We start from the raw sequence: 23135 nt of genomic DNA, 5'->3' as shown, positions 1-23135 counted from the left end.
GACATGGCAAACTTCAACAGGCGCCACCGCGCAAAACCTTTATGCAGCCTGTCCCCAGGAGAGCAAGTTTGGGTGACTGATGTCAAAACTACAGGCACTGTTATCCAAAATCACTCTACACCCCGATCATACACAGTGGAGTTACCACAAGGGACTGTGAGGCGTAATCGTGTGCATTTGATTCCTTTAAGTTCACCTGTGCATGAACCTGCTAATGTGCCTGTGTTGCAGAAGCCTCAAACACCCAGTGTGATCCCTGCTACACCTGTTAACACTGATGTGGTCAGAACCAAGTCAGGGAGGCCAATAGTTAAACCTAAAAAGTTAGATCTGTAAGAAAAAAAAAAAGGTTGTTGTTATGTAACTGTGTTATAAGGGTTTTGTAGAGCACAGTAAAATAAAGCTAAAAAGAGTTGTTAAGAAAAGAAAAGAACAAGAAAACAAAAACAAAAGGTTAAAAATGTAATGCAGATTGTTTGCCAGATGTTCTTGTATGGCTTTGAAAAAGAGAAGTTCTGTCCTGAGAAAAGGAATATTCTGTTTTTGTTTAAAAGGGGAGATGTGGTGTATTCATAATTGTCTCTGGTACATTTGTTGTATGGGCAGTATGTGTTCACTGTTTGATTGTGTAATTACGTGTTACGCACTGGCAATGCATGCCGGTAGATGGTAATACAGGAAGTAAAAGAGATGGTCTTACCGCACACAGTGGTCCCGCGTACTTATTCAGATTCAGAGTAAGAATCACACATGGCCCAGAGAAAGAAGACTCGCGTTGTGAGTTTGCTAACCCTGATGTTTCCCTGCACATCAAGGATTGCTGTTAAAGCAGAATTGAAGTGTACTGTTCAAACACAGGGATTTTAAGTGGCACCATAGTGGGTTAAAACAAACAAACAAACATAAAAAAAAGACATGTCGGTTTTTCCTGTGACTTTCATATTGTGGACAGTTAGAGCAAGGAATGCCAATTTCTCATGGTGAATCTTCAAAGACAGAGCAGAGTGGGTCTGCTTCAGTGGCGCACTGATCAGGTAATGAAAGCTGAACTTGTGTGAATTTCACTCTGGGTCTGTAAAAACTCAGATGAGCAATGTTCTGCCTGTAAAACATTGGTTTGATGTGTAAGTAACTAATCCACACCAGGATTATTTATAATAAAAGCTTTTTTTTTTTTAAATTGTGGATTTACTACTTTTCCTTGATTATTAAAGGACTACAACACCCAAACTAGTCATTACCTTTGCTTTAATTTTTTCTTTTTTTTTATTATAGCGAAAGTAGTCTTCAGGAAAAGTTCTCCAGGCTTCTTGAAGGACATTCAATTCAGTTCAATTCAAGTCAAGTTGGCTTTATTGTCACTTCAACCATATACAGTTTAACAGTACACAGTGAGGCGAAACAACGTTCCTCCAGGAACCAAGGTGCTACATGCAACATAAATTTACAACATAATTTAACAGAAAACTCTAAACTAGCTAACTAAGAGGCCTAGTTAGCTGGCTAGCAGAGACAAGACAGACTGACCTAACATAAATTACAACATAAATTAACAAAAAACTATCTAACTATCTAAGGATGACTTTTTTTTTTTGTTATCAGACAGCAGACAACAAAGTGCACGTGCAAATGTGCAAACAAGAGCAGCAAGTGACAGTGTGACAAAAAAAAAAACACAACGTAACATAATAATAAGGTTTTGTGATGATGAGTTGAGGTAGTGGAGGAACAGTAAACATTCCTTAGTGTAGCAGCAAAAATTAGGAAGTGCAGAAGTTAGTGCAGAAAGTCCAGTAATAATATTGTGCAAAAGACCATTTACAGGTTGGTGTGTGCGATGGTTTGGTGGTGTAGGTCAGTGTGTTTGTGCTTGTGTTGATTAGTCAGTCCAGTCTCAATGTTTTGAGGTAGTTGAGTTAAGCTGAGTGATAATGTTAGTGTGTGTGTATGTGTGTGTGTGCGTGTTTATCAGTCAGTCCCTTTTTGCTGAGGAGACGGATGGCTTGTGGAAAAAAGCTGTTGCACAGTCTGGATGTGTGTGCCCGAATGCTTCGGTACCTTTTTCCAGATGGCAGGAGTGTGAAGAGTGTGTGAGAGGGGTGTGTCCGATCAGCCACAATGCTGGTGGCTTTGCGAATGCATCGTGTGGTGTAGATGTCCTCAATAGAGGGGAGAGAGACCCCGATGATCTTCTCTGCTGTTCCCACTATCCGCTGTAGGGTCTTGCGGTCTGATATGGCACAGTTCCCAAACCAGACAGTGATGCAGCCGCCCAGGATGCTCTCGATAGTTCCTCTATAGAAGGTGGTCAGGATCGGTGGTGGAAGCCGGGCCTTTCTCAGTCTTCTCAGAAAGAAGAGACGCTGTTGGGCTTTCTTGTGCAGGGAGCTGGTGTTGAGGGACCAGCCGAGGGCCGTCTCCAGGTGGACGCCCAGGAATTTGGTGCTGTCGACGATCTCCACAGAGGAGCCGTTGATGCTCAGCGGTGAGTGGTCGCCTCGTGTCCACCTAAAGTCAACAACCATCTCTTTTGTCTTGTCAACATTCAGAGACAGGTTGTTGTCTTTACACCAGTCCGTTAGTCTCTGCACTTCCTCTCTGTACGCTGACTCGTCGTTCTTGCTAATGAGACCCACCACGGTCGTGTCATCAGCGAACTTAATGATGTGATTTGAACTATGTGTTGCTACACAGTCATGAGTCAGCAGTGTGAACAATTCAATTCAATTCAATTCAATTTTATTTATATTGCACCAAATCACAACAACAGTCGCCTCACAGAGCTTTATATTGTACAGTAGATCGTACAATAATAGATACAGAGAAAAACCCAACAATCAACAATATGACCCCCTATGAGCAAGCACTTTGGCGACAGTGGGAAGGAAAAACTCCCTTTTAACAGGAAGAAACCTCCGGCAGAACCAGGCTCAGGGAGGGGCGGTCATCTGCTGCGACCGGTTGGGGTGAGAAGGAAGACAGGATAAAGACATGCATTCAAAGCTCTTCTTTTGGATGTTGGCTGCCTTTCCTTCCCTTCTCTGTCAAGATGATCCCACTATTCACTAATGTTGAGGTCCAGGGTTTGGGGAGGCCAATACACAACTGATAGCATTCCATAATGTGTTTTTCTATTTGAAGATGGTGGTGTTGTAAATGCTATTGTATAATTACGTTAGCACAATGGTGATAGGAAGGCCCCAACCCCGCCTTCCTAATGTGGGAGCCAACCAATAGGACCACTCCCTCCATGTCTGCGACCAGTGAGACCACAATCATCACCATCTAACAAGGTACCAGTGATATGAGACACATATGTTGCTTTCCACTTGTATGCACAATCATATTGGGTCACGGGTGGTATATGGGAAGTCTGGTAAACAGGTCCCTGGTGGCAGGAAACTAAGTCCGTGGGTCAGAGGGGGCCAGCCGAGATTCAGTCTCTGAGCATGTTACATGTAGGACACTGGGTTCTGTGTTCCCTCTGTTTAGTTTCTGCCCATGTGTTCCTTCTGTTCTCTGTCTGTTACTGTGTCTCTGAGTCCAGTCTGTGCATTTCCTGTTTTATTTTGAAGGTCTGTGTCTTATGTCAGTGTGTTCAGTTTTGTGCTCTCCCTGTCTCGTCTGTGTAATCAGTGTCAGCCGTGTCTCCCAGCTGTGTCCTTTCAGTCCTGTTCACCTCTTGTATTTAGTGTCTGAGTCTCACCCTGCTCGTCGTTGCGTCGTTCTTCATTCTACTCTGTTTTTTCTGTTTGCCCGGTTTCCTGTCTGTTGCTTTCCCAGTTTAGTTAGTTTTCTGTTCAATCGGCAAACTCCCAATAAAGACGGGTGTTTTGACTTCACATTTGCCTCTGTGAGTCCTGCTCTTGGGTTCCTGCCTGCCTTCACACAGCCATGACATTTTCTTCTTTTTTTTCCTGTTATTTATCTTCCTTCGTTGAGTCTCTGTTTCCTCCTTTTCTGCTTTTCTGCTTTGCAGTTTTTCACTTTTTCCTTTTTATTTGTTTCCTGTCTTTGTTCCTGCTGCTTTTATTGGAAGCAAGCTCCTCTGCAGAAAGAAACGCAATGTAGGACACATGTAGCTTTGGAAGATGGGTGCAACACTGACTGTCCAGCTCAGCTCAAAATTCAGTGTTTAGACATTTTCCTAGCTCTCCCATCTTCTTCTTCTTCATCCTCCTCCTCCCTTGGTCTCCTCCTCGAACCGTCTGGTACTGGGTTGGGGGGCAATAGCACAGGAGCATCCTGGCCATTGTCTCCATCGTCATCTGTGTCACTATCAGGAACACTTTCAGTGTCGCTCTCAGATCCCTCATCTTCCCACCACCTGATTTCATCAATAATTGGATCTTCTTCTGCTCCATTATTGTACACGGGTTGTTCTATTTCTAGAGGTGGATTTCTTTCTGTGTAATCTCCTGCTCCCATCTCTGCTCTATTAATGACCAATGGTCGTTCTATCTGTTGGGGTGGATTTCTTTCTATGTTATCTCCTACTCCCATCTCTGCTCCATTAATGACCAAGGGTCCTTCTATTTCCTGGGGTGGATTTCTTTCAATGCCATCTCCTACTCCCATCTCTGCTCTAAAATTTTCCCAGGGTCCTGCTATTTCCTGGGGAGGATTTATTTCGATGCCTCCTGCCGGAACATCAACTGCCTCCTCTTGTTGTGGCAGTTGATTATCAACTAAACCACGCAACTGATTGATTTCAATCCAGGGGAACATCCTGTCAACTGCTCTAAGATTTCCCTGTTGCAGCAGTGCCAAAAGCAGCTCATTGACTGCTAGTCCTACACCAACATGGTTTTGTTCACCATCGTCATGGTTTTGTGAGCCGTCTCCTCTATCCATTTTTTGAAAACAGTCTGCTTTAATAGACTGGAGGAAACTGGTCGGTACAGCTGTCAAACTTTAGCTGATTGGTACAGAACTTTTAAAATGTCCTTGAAAAAGAGTTTAAATCTCTTTAGGAAACTGTTTAAAAACACGCCGCAAATGTGAACTAATCGCAACTGATTGCTGTGAGGAACACTGCGAACTAACGGCTATTTAAGGATTTTCAGATCAAAGTCAAGATTTTGATTGGTTGTGGTTTGAGCTGACTTTTGTGACGTCATCGAATTTGGTTCATTGTGATGACGGTCAACGTTCTGCTGATGAAAAAATGTCGCCGGTGACTGAAACTTTTACAGGAGAAGCATTTCCCACAAAGCCTTGAATGAATTATAGTGACAGAAAGAAAGAAAGAAAGAAAGAAACAGCAACAACTACTAAACAGAATTTTTGCACGTTTAAAATCACCATGGCAATGCGCATGCGCATATTCTCCTGCACGCAACGGGCTTTGGAGTTGACGTAACGCCGCAATGCATTGTGGGAGCACCAGGCCACGAATCAAAACAAACACACTGTAGCTCAAAATGAAAAGGACGGCGTAGAGACAGTTTGTGTCCACATGCAAAGAGACGGTACTTGCAAAAAGTAGCGTGCATCGGAAATGTGGACCCGTATGAAAGTGGAGTAGAAACCCTGAAGACCAAACCGCTGTTGACTTAGCATGATCTGTTCTCGTACCTTGTCTGTAAAGTCAGCGCATACACGGCGCACCAGTTTCGCCGTTATAAATCTCTGGAGGCGCACATCCAATTCACCAAGGACTGGGTGCAATTGTGAGTACGCCGTCATTCAAACCAAGTGAAGTCAGCTTGAGTACTACGAGTAAAATGCGTTTGATTTCCCTCCGAACATTCAGATTAGTGCAGCATAAATTCATTCATGAGGGGAAATTACAGTGAGAACATGTGGAAGCTCTGTTAGATGGATGCCATAGTGAGTTCAGTGCACTGATGTGACATTGTCCTGAAGGATTTAGTTATTCTCTATGGTTAATGAAATTACACTAATTAATTCATATTTATTATAAATAATCCTAATTACACATCTTGCTTCCGTGTTTGTGTGCTGTGTCACTAAATACATTTTAGTGACACATTTTATTTTAGTTTTATACATTGATTAATGACCTGCAGAATCGCCTTATCATATTAAGTGTCCACAATTGTCACTTAAAGTCGAACTTTATGCTTTCTCACTCTTGAAAGTGATTACATCCTTGCATTACATACTTACGTTTTTTGCTGATAGGTTTCTAAAAAGAAACATGCAGATTTAAAATATAACATGCAGCTTTCTATATATGGATACATAAAAACACTTTAGTTGTTACATTTATGATTAATGTATTTGAACGTAGACACAACACATTTGTGTCGGCCTTGGCTTATTAAAGTTCGTGTCTTGAACTTTGCCTGTGTGTGTTTCAGGTACTGCACTCTCAAAGACTGAATCATCCAGCATTGCAGCCATGGGTCATTGTGAGCATCACAGGGAAGGTTGAAGCCGCCCACTGCAGCTGTATGGCCGGAGTCGCGGAGACCTGCACCCATGTCTCTGCTCTTCTGTTTAAAGTAGAAGCAACAGTGTGGATCTGTGGCACAAGGACTGTTACAGATGAACCTGCATACTTGATTTTGCTGGGTAATATGACCAAGATACAGCCAGAGGTTGGCCATAAGATAGACTTCTCCTCTTCAGCTGCCCAAAAAAAGGCTCTCAATCAAAACATAAACAGACCATCTGTAGTGACAGGTAAAAGAAGCCGTCCTCAAAACAGAAAAATTCACAGGCACAGACGGTATCCACGCGCCTTCACGTCTGCAGTGCCCGGTGGTGCTTTCCGTGGCTCGTTACAAACGATGTGACATATATGAAGTCGTAAGTGTTCGTGTATTTAATATCGTACTAGGCAGATTTACTGCATTACCATTTACTACACATTTACCTGTGTATGGCTATTGTCAGTACATGTTGCTCATTGTAAACTTTCTTTAAGTGTGTAACATTCACAATGATACTGTTGATGGTAACGTGTATGATTCCAGCGTACCTGACAGGGACTATTGACTTTTTGTACACAGTTGATTATGTAAAGCCCCTTGCATTGGATTCATAATCAAGTTCACTGATTGACTACCCTGCAGTGCTGTTTTCCTGTATTCCTGTTTCATCCACTTTAATGAAGTGTCCTGTGTTACAGTAACAGTGAGTTGTGGATTCACTTAATGAATGCCTAAGTTGGGCTTTAATCTGCCTTAGACTTACTGATCTTCTTTGAATCAGCACCACAATAATCGTAAGGGCACTGACAAAACATACAAGTATAAATAAATAAAATCTATAGAAAGAGAAATATGTTTGATATGTTTTTATTAAGTTGCACACAAATAGCATTCTCTGCCAACAGGCTCAGAAGACAAAACTATGTAGAAACTGTGGAGGCAAACTTCTTTTCTCATGTAGTAATCACATGTTTAATCATATCACATTAGTTATAGTAATATCACTTTCTCACTTTACTATAGTAAGAGCACTCCCATCACTAGTTTACATGCATGTGGAATGTTAACACAGTGAGGCCATTGTAATGGGAGACGTTAAATAGATAGTGGGATGATCCTAGTGTTTCACTGGGATGCTCTCTCCACATTGCAATGTGTTTATTAAACCCACTTCAAATCAAGCTCACTGGGTGTGTTGCAGGTTATTGTTAAAATTTCCATAACAAAACACATAACAGACCGGAACCACAGAAGCAATGTGTACAAGCAGGTGGCAAACACAAGTTTTTGAAGTATTTGTACAACACATGCCTCTGCAACAGCTTCAGTGTTTCCTGGAATTGATTCGGAAACAATAACAAAGCTAATATCTATCTGTTATGACAGTCAAATTTCCCCCAAATAGTCTTGGTTGAGGTCGAGTGACTGTGAAAGGTATATGATCACAACATTTTCATAATGAACTATTCAGTGACCCCTCTTCAAATATTTTGTCACAGGACAAACATAATCTCTCATAGCATCTTTGTCGTGATTTTACAACTCTTTGACCTTTGACAAGTGGACCCTAACATGGCAGCAAAGTGCAACAATGTCTCTTCGTGTGCGGGTCAAGAGTTCACGGTATGCATTTAATTTCTTGCATGTCTGTAAATGACTAGTACAATGGTATAAATAATCCTTCACATTTTCCAGTATAAAAGTGGAAAATATATATAAATATAAAATAAATATATAATATAAAATATAAATATAAAATAAATATATTACATCGTCTCATCGGGGCAACCTAAAAGACTCCTTTTATGGCTAGTCTTTGCACATCATAATAACACAGAAGAGAAGAAAGCAATTCATTCTCGATTGCTCTTAATTTCAGGGGATTTTCCAACCTGTTTTGGTTCAAAAGAGCCAAAGGAAAATCCTCATCAATGTTCGAGTGACAACTACATGCTTTTATTGCATGTGCACTGATAATGCTTACTGTCCTGTCATTGTAAGTCAGTCAAAATACATAAATAACACGTTGTGATCATACTGAAGACCACAGACGGCAGTCCAGGCATCAGGTGAGATAAAGGAGCTGGAGACATCACCTGATAAAGAAAAAAAGAGAAATGGAAAAGAGAAGTCTCCTTTATTGCACATTTTTCACCAATCACAAGCCTCTTCTCCCCCCTTCTGCCACCCTAGACTTTTGACCAATCACCGATCAGGATGAATTGCATTACTGGCTGATAAGGATACGTTGAAGAGGATGGATGGATAATAAAGCAACATGAGCATAAATGAAAGCAAAAATATTATGCAAGCATCAAGGCACAAAGGAATTTCAATTGGCTTACAAAAAAGAAGCCAGAACAGCGCAGCTAATATTACGTAACTTTAGGTGGCACAGAAGGAAATCCTGTGCTCTAAACAACGGAAACAGTTAAGGGAGATGAGACAGAAAAAGAGGGGACACACACACACACACACACACACACACACACACACACACACACACACACACACACAAAGGTACACAGAGGACAATGACACAGGGGGAACCTAACCTAGACTTATTTGCACATGTGTGACTTTCTTAGTCTCAGACAATTTGCATGTTAATGATCAAGGAACTGACCTCACAGCCGATTGTTTGTCAGTGGTGCTAGTTTCAGTCATTGTGGAAATGTACTGTTTAAAAGGTTGGGGAAACCTGTAGCCAGCTGAGACTGAAGAAGTGACTTGGTTGAGTGACAAAATGTTTCTCCCACTGAAAACGCTACGTTGAGATTTACAGAGTCAATCTTTTGGGATCTTATAAGGACATTTTAAAAACTTACTCAGCATGGTTGTTTTTTGTGGGTTTTCCTTTTTGCTTGTTTAAGAGAATAGTAATTGTATTTTGTTCATTTCATGAAGAATATAATCTCTGCTAACAATGTAGCTGCGATTGACTGGTGTTCCCTGAATGCCTCACATACAGCTCCAGGACATTCAGCCAAGAGTCACTGATCCAACTTCAAGATTTAAATCCCGGATAAGCACATCTGGTGTTTAAGACTTTGCTGCTTCCCTGTTGACTACTGTAATTTGTTACTTTCAGGATTTCCTAAAAAACAAAGCAAAAATGACAGGGAACAGAAAGGGAGAGCATCTTTCTCCTACACTGGCTCCTCTGCACTGGATCCCTCTTAAATACAGGACTGAATATAAAATACTATTTTTACTTCTAGAGTCTAATTTTTTTTACATGACACTGTGCACTTCAGGACTTTCAAATATGAAGTTTTTTTTGTTTTTTTTAGAGTCAAACAGGAACTTGTACTTAGTCATGTTACTCCTGAGTGATCTTATGAAGTGATGATTTTCATCCATGTAACCTGACAAACATTATTGTTGTTTTGGTTAATTTTCACACACAGCTAAAGCTTTGAGCACTTTCCTAGTTTCTACTCACTCCGTTATGTGCTTCCATGTTTCATTTGAACTTCTTTGGTCCATCCACATAAATCCATCCATAAACACGAATCGATTCTGAATTTTCCTGTACCAGAAAGAGATCTGATGAAGGAGGAGCAGAGGGGAAAAGCTCTTCATTTATGTAAGGCTTTTCTCTGTTTTTGCACTTTTTTCTTTCAGTTGTAAATCAGTGTGAGTTTCTCCAGCAGGCTTGCTTCTTTCCTCCTCGTCTCCCATCCAGTACAACATGGTAGGCTGAACCTCACTGGGATTTATGTAGCACCTCTACAGCCTCATTCTAGAAAATTCATACACAATAACATTCACAGCTGTTTATTGCTGTATAAAGACTATGCAGAAGCAGAAGGTACTGGCTCATCAAACTCTCAACAGCAATAATGTAGACATATGAAGTTGGTGGGATTGTTGCAAAGCAAACAATCAGGCTGTGAAGTGTTTTAGCTTTATGGATATCAAAGGGTTGCTCAGTGAATCGACCAATAAAATCTGACACCTTGTGGACAGATGATACCATTACAGCTGATAGAATCACCGGGTTTGTTCTTTTTAGGGGTTATTTTTATGCCTCCAGTGTAACAGTGTGAGCTGTGTTGAAGTACTGCGGGTTCAGTAGAGGTCTCAGGACACCAGTCCTCGAGGCCTGGAGTTGCCCACCCCTGCTATAGAGGATGCATAGGTCTGATCTTGGAAAAACGAAATGTGTTTGGCAAAAAGATGAAGAATCTTTTTCAGTTCACACAGAAAGCTCTGATCCCAGGATGTTTTTAAGGGATTGTCATACTTTTGACATCATTGTATTTGCTGATTATTCATCAGTTCTGTATCTGTTCCCTCTGTCCTCTCCATGCTGACCTCCTACTTCCTGTCCATCTCTCCACCTCAGCTATCTACTCAATTCCTCTGCTATCCTGGTTTGTGTGTTTACGTGTGTGTGCTTGTTTTTGTGCAGCAGCGGGACTTAGTGGAGATTTTCTGCCTGTTGGTTCCACACTTCCACACGCCTGTGATGACATTGTCCTGAACCGCTACTTAAAGGAGTGGCTGGTCCTCTCTTGGTGCTGGATTGTTTAATGACAGATCCTTGTCAGCTTTTTTCTAACAAAAAACGCCAAAGGAAAACCCTGTGTCCTTTCAAGCTCAGTCATCAATCCTTCCTTCCTTCTACAAGCTTGCCAAGAAGACAAAATTGGTAAAACTTGGAAAACAAGAATAAAACAAAACTCACAAACAGCTGATCTTTTTAAATTTTAATTGAAAATATAATACAAGGCATTTTCAATGAACATAAATATGGAAGATACAAGTGCACACTGCACATTATTGTCTACAGTTTAGGCCGTCTGTATAAATAAGCATATTTGTTTGGCCACCAATTTGTCCACAGCAGTTATACAATCCACACTGGTTTATAACTCAGTGTGATAGTGAGCACTTCTTTCACTTTTCTTAATGTGCTTTTTATACATGTACAATATAAAAATAAAGGCTTGCGTTGAATACATTTGAATGTCCATAATGTACACTTTTAAAGGACACAGAGTCTTAAATGCACAGCAAACAGATTTCCTCTTTTCTTTCAACTTCCCTCATGAAATCTTGACTTTAGTCTTGAGCTTATATTCTCAAGTGAGAATGAGATGCTTTTACAGTATGTTTTCCTTCAACCTCATCAGCCTTCATCTCAGAATGTCATGTAAATAATTGTAAAAATATCTGTGCACATTAACCAAAAGCTTAAATAACAAACATATGCTCCAGTGTAATTACACTACAGCAGAATATGACCACACTTTCTTCTCTTTTCCAAATCGAAATCATATTCAGTAACAACAGACATTACAAATAGCGCTAACGTGTAAAAACATAATAAATAGTTTTAGTTCTTAACTAATGAAAAGAAGTTCTGGAATCATTCAGTGTATTAAAATGACCTTAGCTATTTGGATACATTCTTACAAATGTGATTTTTACAAAACAGTGCCTCCCTCACAGCAGTTTTTATTCAAAATATGTCCACACGTTTTGGAAATGGAAAATAGTTTCTGAACCAAATCTAGTTTATTTGTTTCAGATTAGAAGCAAACTGAAACACATTTGTTAACTTCCAAGGTGCATAAAGAAAGTCTAAAGAGGTCGAGATTCCAGGAATATCTGTAGTGCAAGACTGATGGTCCTGCAATAATGTTGATGGAGTCTTTAGGTTTTTAGCCAAAAACTCAACAACGTGCTACCAATTACCCCCCAAAATTCACATATTTACAATTTGAATGCTGCAGGCAACTTTAAATGATTAGTTATTAGCTATTAGCAGTGATGGGAATAACGGCATTACTTTTTTCAGTAATGAGTAATCTAACTAATTACTATTCCTATCGTTACAACGCCGTTACAGTTACTAACAAGAAAATGCGCTCCGTTACTATTTTTCAAAAAACAGACGATTGAAGCTGTGTTCAGCTTACTGCATCTTATATCAGTTGCATGGAAGTAGCTGTAAGTAATGTGGACGCTACAGCGTTAAGTAGCTGCGCGCGCTCCCGCGGACGGTAATCATGATCACTGTCTAACGAAAAAGAGAGAGAGAGAGAGAGTTTTGTGACGTTTAGCGTGTTTGGAGTGTGTAGTTAGTGTGTAGTGTTGTGGATAGTTTTGTGTTGTGTGTCAGAACAATGAGGCGACTGCTGTCTCCAGGTAGAAACAGGAGTGATACACCTGCTGCTGTCAGACCTGCAGGTATCAGGCTGTGATGTTCTCCTTTATAGTGGACAGAAATTGTGTTTTTGGAGTGGCACAAATAATTTGTGTTGCATCTTATTGAATGCAGAACAACTGATTGTTCTGCATTCAATAAGATGCACTGGTTATTAGTACTAGTCAAGAATATAAGCAAATTTACTGTTCTGCAGTCCTAAACAGCTCAGTATTATCAGAAGCTTTTGCTCATCTGTATTTAAAGAAGTGAGTTTAAAAGCATTTTGAAAGCAAGTTGAAAACCCAACAGAAGCAAAGCCAAAAAAAAGGATTAGGATACTTTGCAAGGGCAAACTTTATCACACAACACATTATGTTGTCTTTTGATGTCTGGTGCTGAAATAGAGTTAATAATACATAGATTAAACCCAGTGTTTATGAGCAACATTCTCCTTCTTAAACAGTAATGACCTATGAGTCCTTCAGGTAGTTTCTCTAAATAAAGACAATGGATAAAGTGTAGCATGCTGGTGCTCTTTTTTTTCTGTCCGTGAGATTAGCACACACAGCGTTCCAGCTGCGGTTAGTAAATGGCAGGAGGAAAACAGTTTGGAAGAAATTACATTTAAAAATCTAAATATGAAAAATGAAAACATTAAAATCCATAAAGTAGAAAAGATGATACTGGACAAATGTATGAAAATCATATCTATACATAGTTTCAAATGTGTACAGTGCATACAGAGTACAAAAGAACTATAAGTAAGTATTCTTAAAGGAAGTAAACAGTGTGTCTGAGAGCTTGTTGGCATCAGTAAATGACCTTTCATTTTGAATTCTTTGCTAAATATTAAAGTCCCTTTGAAAAATCAGCAATTGATCCTTTGTGAGAGTATTCCCTTAGCTCATGCTAGACTAGAGATCCGGCCTGGTTCTGTGCAGGAACCATAATGGGCACGCCTCCCATTCGGGTGATGTTGGAGGCCATGATGGTGGAGGTGGGTAGTGGTGGCGGGGAGGGAGCGGTCTGGAGCTGCAGCCGAGGCTGGTTGTACGTTTGCGGCAGCGCCTGTGCCTGAGGCAACTGGGTGTAGCGCTCGGGTCTGGGCATGGAACCGCCATTGCTGCCGGCCTCGGGGGACAATGGCTGTTCACGTGGCAGGGTGGTGTTGTTGTTGTAGCTGTAATGGGTGGGAGTGGAGGCCCCTTGGTGGCGGCACGGTCTATAGCCGGCATTGCTGCCTGTGGCGGTGATGATGGATGCAGTGTCTGAGGGGGGGCGCTGTGGATACTGCTGCAGGTGGTGGTGGTGGTTGTTGTGGTGATGGGAGGACTCTTTGTGGTGTGGGCTGGAGGCGATGGAGGACAGGGTGCCATTCTTGGAGATGATGTCAGAACCCATGCCGCTCTTAGCCCATGACACACGCTTGGGAGCCTGAGCATCCTCCCTGTAGACATCGAGGTGCAGGATTACTTATTTGTGGCGTGTAGATTACTTTTAGAAATGCATAATTAGTTCACAGTAACACTGAAATGGAGTACTTCATTAAATCTTGAAACTATGGTAATTTGTTTCTGCTATCACAGGATATGAAAATTAAATCTGAAAAACAGGCTTCTTAAACAGGTGTGATAGAATCACTTTAGTTTGAGAAATGTGCAAGATCAAAATGTGCATTCCTGTGCAATTGGTACATGTCAAAAGTAAAACCTGGGTCATCTGCAAAGGACTAAAATGAATTTGATTCAAAGCAGCAGCAACAAGAACTTCATCTACCAACGCTGCCACTTATGACTTGCCTGAACTGACACTGTTTAGCACTGTGGCAAAAGGGTCCTGGTTCAGATCTGCTGGCCAGCTGAGATGCTGTTACGAATTTTAAATGATAAAATTCTGCTTGCATTTAAGCCACACTGACTCACTTGATTTCATTGGCCAAGTCATCCTCGTTGTTTCTTCTCCTTATCACGAAGACAAAAGCGAGGCACACAAAAAGGAGGAAGATGAAGCCAGCCACTGAGCCAACTGTGGCACCAACAATCACCCCCACTTTATTGGCTGGAATTAAAGAACATACAATTACTATCTCAAAGAATTTAAAAACACTTTTATTACCTCATTTCGTGTAGAATCAATAGTACTTGTACAGCACTGGCTAGAAAAGCAGATTAATGTTTTATATTCGAGTCATGTAAAGATGTCCTTTCTGTTTGACATAGAGATGGACTAATCAGGTGACCAGTTGTGCTGTGGCCTAGCAAATCAGTTTTAAGCTACAATTCAGTTTCATTTATATAGGGACAAATCACAACAGCTGTTGCCTCAAGGCGCTTTATATTGTAATGTAAAGACACTACAATAATGCTGCGATGTTGATCACTAATTTACCGCTGTCCATTGTTTTCAGGCTTCTGCAACATTATATATTCCCAGGACGCTAGGTTGTGTTGGGCATGGTTGACTGTCCAGACTCATGTTAAAGTAAGACAAATTCAGCCAACTTTGACAAAAGTATAATTTTCTTAGCTGCTGAATAGAAAAGTCAGCTAAGCTAATGGTTACAATGTAAAATGTCACAGCCCTATGCTAGCAACGTTAAACATGTCTGGCAAACAGGGTTTGTTTTTTACTTTGAATCTGTGTAAGTCATGAGTGATAGGGGTTTATAATGATACTTTTGCTAAATTATTGTATATTTGTAATATTTTAATATATATGTAAGAAAGTTCGCTGCATATTCATTTAGTTTTCTTATGACGTGTCAGCAGTCATAAGAAATTAGTAGGATATGATCGTGTCCAACAGAAATAATTAATTACATCGGTGCTCGCTGTTCATGCTTGATAATAGTGTATCTGAATGTGTGGTCCATAACTATTTTTCATCACTTATTTTTATTAATAAACCATAACCAGGGTTACACTTGCTGCGTACAGTTGGTAATGTGCAGGTCGATTGCGCAGCTCTTTTCTGCCACCGTGTTGCTGGCTGTGCACACGTATTTCCCCGACATGTTGCTGCTCAGGTTGTTCAGCTTCAGAGTGCCAGTCTTCTCATCTAACACAGCAGTTTACATGGAAAAGACAGTCAAACACACATGAAGACACATTATTTCACATGTATAACAGTTCTCAAAGATGTGCTAAGTGACAATCCCAAAAGACGGTGTGCAGGCTGCTTTTTCTATCAATAATTCACATTTATAGCAAACAATGACTCTTTGTTTTTTCGCTGTGCACTCACTGAGCATGGGTGAGAAGAAGACCTCAGAGGTGGGGCTGGTTTTCTTCCACTTGTACAAAGGAATAGGTTTCCCAGAGCTGGACATGCAGATCAGAGTAACATTTCCTTTTACCTCTGGCTTCCCTGTCATAGAGCACTTCGGAACAGAAGGAGGGACTGAGGGGAGAGGATTATGTAATGTTTTATTACAAGACTTTCTGTTTTACTGTTTCACAGTGAATCTGAGAAGTACAGCTGTGCAACGGGTGAATTTCCCTTACCTTTCACATCCAGGGTAACCGTTTCAGTAATACCATCATTAACAATCTGAAAGATGTAGCTTCCTGAATCGGACTCCCGGGTGTTGTTGATGTAGAACGACACATCTGATGATGGCATCTGATGTAGGAAACCGACACGGCCCTTAAACTGTCCGTCAAACACCTTCACCTCGTTGTCGGTGTAGGAGATGATCTGGACAGAAGGACAGAAAGCAAGCGTCACATGAAACAAAAAGAAGATTTAAAAAAGGGGGTTTTTTGGGGTCTTTTAGTACATAAAAGAAAGCACACGAAGAAGTAGTTGTGCATAACAGATATCACTGACCTGTGTCACTGACATCCAGGTCAGGGATGTAATGGACTTTGTATTTATCCAAAACATTTCCAGAGATTTATTTGCTAAATGTCCAAGTGCAAGACTTTAAAGAAAAGAAAGTTTCACTAACACTGGTAAAATCAGCAGTGCTTACAGAGCAAAGTTCAGGACATCTTCAACAACTCACCTTAGTATCACTGACATTGGACAGAAGTTAGCTTCACTGACTCATCAACCTTTACTGGACTCTACACAAAGTTTTACAGCCTCCTCCAAAGCAACTACACATGACGCATATCGGCAGGTGAGGTAAACAGTGCACGGCGGACTCACAGCCCACACTTTAAAAAGGTACGTTCTCAGTTTAAACATTGGACATGTTTTCTATGTTCAGTTGTGAATAAAATAAAATCTAACCTTCACATTTCCACCTATAAGGCCAAATTAAACAGTAATATTAATGTTCTTGAACCTGATCTATAAATTCTCAGCTCTCATTCTCTGCAATTTAATTAACACAAATTATGCAGGTCTGTATTGTTAGATAAATACTACATTCTAACGAATATGGCTCTTGTACAATAAAAAACAAAACACAACAAAAGAAGCCTGATATAAAACCTAGTTCCAGCATATGTATCTCTGCAGTGGAAGGGGCTGAAATACAGTATAAATAGAACGGTTCAAGGCAGATGCATCATTTACAGTAAAAAGTAAAGATGTTCTTAGATTAAAATCTGTTTTCTTTGAGTAATCTAGTCACCTGATGGTCTGGACCTTGATCACTTGCTGTAACTGATGGAACCTTGAATTCTGCTTTATACCAGAGAATCCTGAAGGAAAATCTCCTGCCATCAGCTTGTATTCTGAAGTTCAATTACATTTGAGTTATGCACCAGGAAAGTGATCCAGAACATAGCAGCAAAAGAAAAAAACTTAAATCTGATTGAGATGCTTTGGCAAGACCTTAAACAGACCGTTTATTCTCAAAAGCCCTCCAATGTGAAAGAATTAAAGCATTCTGCAAAGAAGAGTGGGCCAAAATCACTCCACAGTGATCTAAACGCATCATCGCCTGTTACCTTAAAGGTAAGAACGGTGAGGAGCAAAAACTGTCTGTTTAAAAGAGAAGATGAACTGAGGGGCTGCACCAAGAACTCATGCATTGGTATTTATGATTACTTTCAACTACAAATGATGCCAAGCAACTCTAATAGCATTCAAAAACAAAACCAAGAGCTGGAAAAGGCACAATAGGTTCTTGTCAATTATTTTCTCCATATTACTATTATTATATTATGCATAGGAAACATATATTAGCAGTTTGGAAAAAATATCACTTTGTCAAATTTTAGTTACTTACATAATTAGTACCATACCACCCCATTAGAGCACTTTGCTCTCAGACTGTAGGCTTACTTGTTGTTCCTAGTTCATTTAAAAGTAGAATGGGAGGAAGAGCCTTCAGTTTTCAGGCCCTGCTTCTGTGGAACCAGATTTGGATTGGGGAGACAGACACTATCTCTACTTTTAAAATTAGGATTCAGAGTTTCCTTCTTGCTAAAGTAGTACAGTTAGGGCATGATCAGGTGATCCTGAGTTATGCTGAGGCTGCTGGAGGATTCCCATGATGCACTGAGTATTTCTTCTTCAGTCACCTTTCTCGCTCACTATGTGTTTATATACATATTATTTCTAGTTATTAACCTCTGTCTCACTTCCACAGCATGTCTTATCCTGTCTTCCTTCTCTCACCCCAACTGGTCGCAGCAGATGGCCCCGCCCCTCCCTGAGCCTGGTCCTGCCGCAGGTTTCTTCCTGTTAAAACTGAGTTTTTACTTCCCACTGTTGCCAAAGTGCTTGCTCATAGGGGGTCATATGATTGTTGGGTTTTTCTCTCTATTATTGTAGGATCTACCTTACACTATAAAGTGACTTGAGGTGACTGTTGTTGTGATTTGGTGCTGTATAAATAAAATACAATAGAATTGAACAATTTGTCAGAGGGGAATTGCTCACTTTATCTTGTCTAAACACATACGACTCTGAATAGATTGCAGTTAAGTTTTGTTCTTTTATCAGTGAAAATGTTTTTACATTTAATGAATGTTTCTTCCTGTAAAGAGTAAAGTAAGGTGAGACACTAAGGGAAATAATAATAAAAAAAAAAACCCTGTATCCTTTCCCTTCCTGAGTTCTCTTTCTTCCCCTAAATCTATTTGATTGTGATCCTCCTTTTGGATCATCTATCTGCACAGCACAGTAGTATTAGAAACCTTTAAGTCTTTTCTTGTCTTGGCTTGATATACAGTATATTAGACTTAAGTGTAATTGTTTCCTTACCATCTTCATCTGGCTGGTGTTAGGCATCAAAAAGTTCCAGGCGATACTCTTGGAATTTGGGTTGCCGCCAGTGTACCGGGCCTGCAGCTCCACATACTGACCCTCGATCACTTCTCCATTTTTCAGGGGTATTAAAAAGTTGGCCCATATGCCTGGATGAAGGAAGAAAGGGAAAAAACACACTGTAAAAATCACAGTTTTTTATTACTTTTGTCACGGACCCGGTGCCGGGGACTCGGGGTTCGTGAACAGTGTGGACCTTTATTGTTATTAGTGTATTGGATGTATGTTTGCTGCACTGTGCTCTTGTGTTCCATGCTGGTGTGTGTGTGTGTGTGTGTGTGTGAGGCTGGAGGATGAAGGACAGCCACCTGCAGGCCTGATGGGTGTGGCCCTGCCAGCTGCTGGTCACGCCTAGCTTACCACACACCTGCTTCTGATCAGGATCGTCGGGGGAGCTACTTAACAGAGCGATGGAGCTTCCTCCGGCGCAGGATCGTTGAGTTAGACTCCATGTCAGTGTTTCTAGTGTTGTTAAAGTGTATGCCTGCCGGAGTTGGTGCCATAACGGCTGTGTCTGTGTTTTTCCCCAGGAGGACAGCGGAACACAGGACTGCAAGACACACGGGGTGTGTGAAGGCACAGGGGCAGAGAGCACGGGATACCAGCACTTGGGAGAAGACACGTCACGGGAGTTGAGGGAGCACTTTTGGAGATTTAATGTGTGGTGTACAATTACCTCACTGTAAATAAACCCACTGTTCATTCCATTAAGTCTGCGTTTTGGGTCCTTTCTCCTACATCCCCCACGGTCTGCCCTCCAGACCGTGACAACTTTTATACACCACTGTACATGTAATCAATAATTGTAATCTCTATATTAATTTCTATTGTTAATCTCTGTCTCTCAGACAGTGTGTCTTTTGTCTGCCCCCCTCACAGCCAACCAGACGTGGTAGAAGAAGAAGCCGTCGCTCCCAGAGCAGAGGCTTCTTCCTATTAAAAGAGGTTTTTTTTTTTTTTTTCTTCCCACTGTCACCAAGTGCTTGCTCCAGTTGCTAGAATGTTCTATGTAATACCGCAGGGTTTATCCTACAGTATAAACTGCCTTAATGTTGTGATTCAATTGAATTGAATTCTGACTCTGAATCATTACCTGTACAGTTGAAGGTGCAGCAGGAAACCTGTTTGGATTGTTCTTTGTTTCTCATGCCTGTTTCATGTTTGATGTCATATTTTTTATAATAAAAAGGTTATAAGCAGAATGATATTATAAGATTAATGAGGATCTGCTTAGCTTCTTTTTAATAATTGCCATTGATACTCCGTGTACAGGAGCGGAAACAATACTATTACGGGTGCAGTGCAGTGAATTACAAAGCTTTTTTTCTTTACTTTTTGCTTTTTGCTAATTATCCAGTGCTCTTCTGACTTGTTTCTAATTTCTTTTTACGTGTATCTAAATATTTGATATGGACTCTGTTTATTTTGTACTTTTATTTACTGTGTCATCAGAGTGACAGGTATCTGTGCATTCATCCCTATCCAACTACATGGAGATATATCAGTGGATATCATCCCCCGATGAAAGAAGCTCATTTCAACAGAGTTGTGCATATTAGCATATTTATGACTTCCTTTGTGTCATGTAGGTGAATGTTACATCGCTAATTGCAAATTCTAATAAACATTCTACCCCAGTTGTGTGTTCATTTGCTTCTGTTTTGCATTTAGTATGATCACTCCTGATAAATTACACAAGTTTTTTTTCTTTTTCTTTTTTCATTTGAATCTATTCTTTGGAAACTTTGACTTTTACAAGTTATCAAAAAAGACAGACAAAAATGTTTATTTCCTCAGGACTACTGTGTGAGTGCAATTTTGACTGGGGATACACATGTAGTTTCTAATATTCCAGTCCAATAATATATATCCTAATATTCCAATATGTCTGGATGTGTTTCAACAGCTGCCAAATGGCCAAGATGCTTTTAGAAGCTCTTATGTTTCTGTAATGTGTCTAAAATTTGGCAAAGACTTTTTTTTGAGAAGGATCTTTATCGGATGCTGATAATACCTACATTTAGAAAAAAACAGGAATTCAGTGCACAATGTTCCTGCTCACTGCAAATTTATTGTGACTAAAGAGATTATTTAAAAATGATTATTATTTGTTTCAAAACAAAAAAAATTCTCACTTTCCATGAAAACAAACTCTACAATTATAAGTATTTTATCATATTTCTGCCCTATATTAAACAAACACAGATTTATTGAGGACAGTATAAATCAGGCTTACACAATTCAGCCATACGCCACATCTGTGAAATAGTAAGATCTTGCTCAAGCTCTGTCATGATAGGAGGCAATAAGACGCAGGGTTTATTCAGCACGGACTACTTTTATTGAACTGTAGCACCAGTGTACGTGGCTACATCAATTTTCCAAAAACATACAGTGTTCCAGCGACCTCTAGTGGCCGGCCCCATAGTAGCCTTACTAGTACAAGAAAAATAAATCTCACAACATCTTCCCCTTTAACAAAAGTACTTTAAATATAAAACAGTGTTGTCAGAACGTACGACATCACAGGGGTAGACTACCCTCAGTCCTGATAAGGTATTATTCTGCCCTTAGAACATAGAAAGGAGATAGTCCTCAGTCTCCCTTTGGAGCATCCCTTTGGCAAACCGTGTCCCTATTGACTGGACTGGGCAACAATGTCTTTTCGAGTACTGCAATCGTTTGCCAGGGGCCATTGGGCAGAGGAGTAGTCACGAGGGGTTCCCGTCGCTGTGTAGGCTTGTGCTCTCTGCAAAAGTTGCATGATCTCACCTTGTGTGTCATTTGAAGTCCAATGGTGGGCCACCACACTGTTGATCTTGCACGCTCTCTACATTTAGTTAGTCCTTGGTGGCCTTCATGTAATTGGTCAAGGACACTGGGTCTGAGTGCTGTGGGAATTACAATGCGATCGTGGTAGAGCACTAGACCGTCTGATTCTGAAAGGTGGCTTCTGGCTGCATAGAAGCCTTGCAGTGATGAACTCTTTGCCATTCTCAAAGGCTCTGGGTCCCTCTGTGTAGCACTGTGAATTTCCTCCAACTTATGTGACTTGATAGGTTTGCTTGTCACTACGTTGCTCACATATACCTTGACCCGGCTGTCTGTCTCGAACTGATAGCATCCATGCAGTGGATGTCTGGAGAGTGCGTCCGCCACCACTAACTGTTTACCGAGAACATGCTCAGCAGTGACACTGAATCACATCAGTCGCATCAGCAGTCTCTGACATCTCAGTGGTGTTTGGTCAAGGTCGTATGAGTTGATCAAAGGCACCAAGGGCTTATGGTCAGTTTGTACACATACATGACCCATGCCTTGGATGTAGCGGGAAAAACGTTCACAGGCCCAGACAGATGCTAAACACTCTTTTTCAATCTGTGAATATCTTTTCTCTGCATCTGTGAGAGTGCGAGAACAAAAAGCAACAGGCCAAAACTCCCCGTCATGGTCCTGTAACAGTGCAGCATGCAGGCCATAGCTGCTTGGACCTGTTGAGCTTAAGGCCTGATGCTTTGATTGTCAGTAATACTGCATCTAAGCGTTGGTCATGCTCCTCTTTCTTAGCCCCGAAAACCAGTATGTCGTCCATCACAATGACAGTCCCATCTAGGCCCTTGAGCAAAGTGCTCATGAGCCGCTGGAAGATCTCGGGTGCTGTTATGCCAAATGGCAGACGCCTGAAGCAAAACCTGCCCATGGGAGTTATGAACGTGGTCAGTTTTTGGCAGCTGGGGTCCAGTGGAATTTGCCAGAACTCACTGGAGGCATCCAAAGTGGAGAAAACTTTGGGGCGATCGTGGCTCAAAGAGTTGGGAGTTCGGCTTGTGACCGGAAGGTTGCCGGTTTGAACCCTGGCTCGGACAGACTCGGTCGTTGTGTCCTTGGGCAAGACACTTCACCTGCCGCCTACTGGTGGTGGTCAGAGGGGCCGATGGCGCGATATGGCAGCCTCGCTTCTGTCAGTCTGCCCCAAGGCAACAGTGGTTGTGTGACTGGAGGAGCTATTGGCTTTTGCGGTATGTAACTTACTTTATTAACTTACATTACAGCAAATTTATGCATTTTGTCCACGTGTTTATTTTTCTGTTTTGCAGCTGGTCTGAAGGCTGGTGTTTATTCTCTGCTGCAATTAATCATGACTTGCGGTGAAGCTCTATGGAGTGGCTCGATGGACAAAAACATAAATATTACACATGTGGCCCAGAGAAAGAAGACTCGCGTTGTGAGTTTGCTAACCCTGATGTTTCCCTGCACATCAAGGATTGCTGTTAAAGCAGAATTGAAGTGTACTGTTCAAACACAGGGATTTTAAGTGGCACCATAGTGGGTTAAAACAAACAAACAAA

At 40.9% G+C, this 23135-nt stretch overlaps 1 protein-coding gene across 1 annotated transcript in view; it reads right to left on the bottom strand.

Annotated features, from left to right (window-relative positions):
• Positions 1-12978: 12978 nt before the first annotated feature.
• The window catches only part of LOC146699768 (endothelial cell-selective adhesion molecule-like), a 127382-nt gene continuing 117225 nt past the window's right edge, over positions 12979-23135 (bottom strand). The window contains exons 2-9 of the mRNA XM_085471465.1: positions 22319-22478; positions 21621-21951; positions 18724-18875; positions 16065-16257; positions 15805-15960; positions 15496-15618; positions 14484-14619; positions 12979-14008 (exon numbers count right to left, since the gene is read on the bottom strand). Coding sequence (XP_085327591.1) covers positions 13471-14008; positions 14484-14619; positions 15496-15618; positions 15805-15960; positions 16065-16257; positions 18724-18875; positions 21621-21951; positions 22319-22478 — 1789 coding nt within the window. The 3' untranslated portion in view covers positions 12979-13470. The remainder of the gene's footprint in view (positions 14009-14483; positions 14620-15495; positions 15619-15804; positions 15961-16064; positions 16258-18723; positions 18876-21620; positions 21952-22318; positions 22479-23135) is intronic.

This window comes from Copadichromis virginalis, linkage group LG10, assembly GCF_057382275.1.
Source record: "Copadichromis virginalis isolate Kocher_CV1m ecotype Utaka linkage group LG10, C_Virginalis_male_GT1.1, whole genome shotgun sequence".
NCBI classification, from domain to species: Eukaryota; Metazoa; Chordata; class Actinopteri; order Cichliformes; family Cichlidae; genus Copadichromis; species Copadichromis virginalis.
The sequence above is the reverse complement of the archived record's forward strand: the minus strand, read 5'-3'. Positions and strand labels throughout refer to the sequence as shown.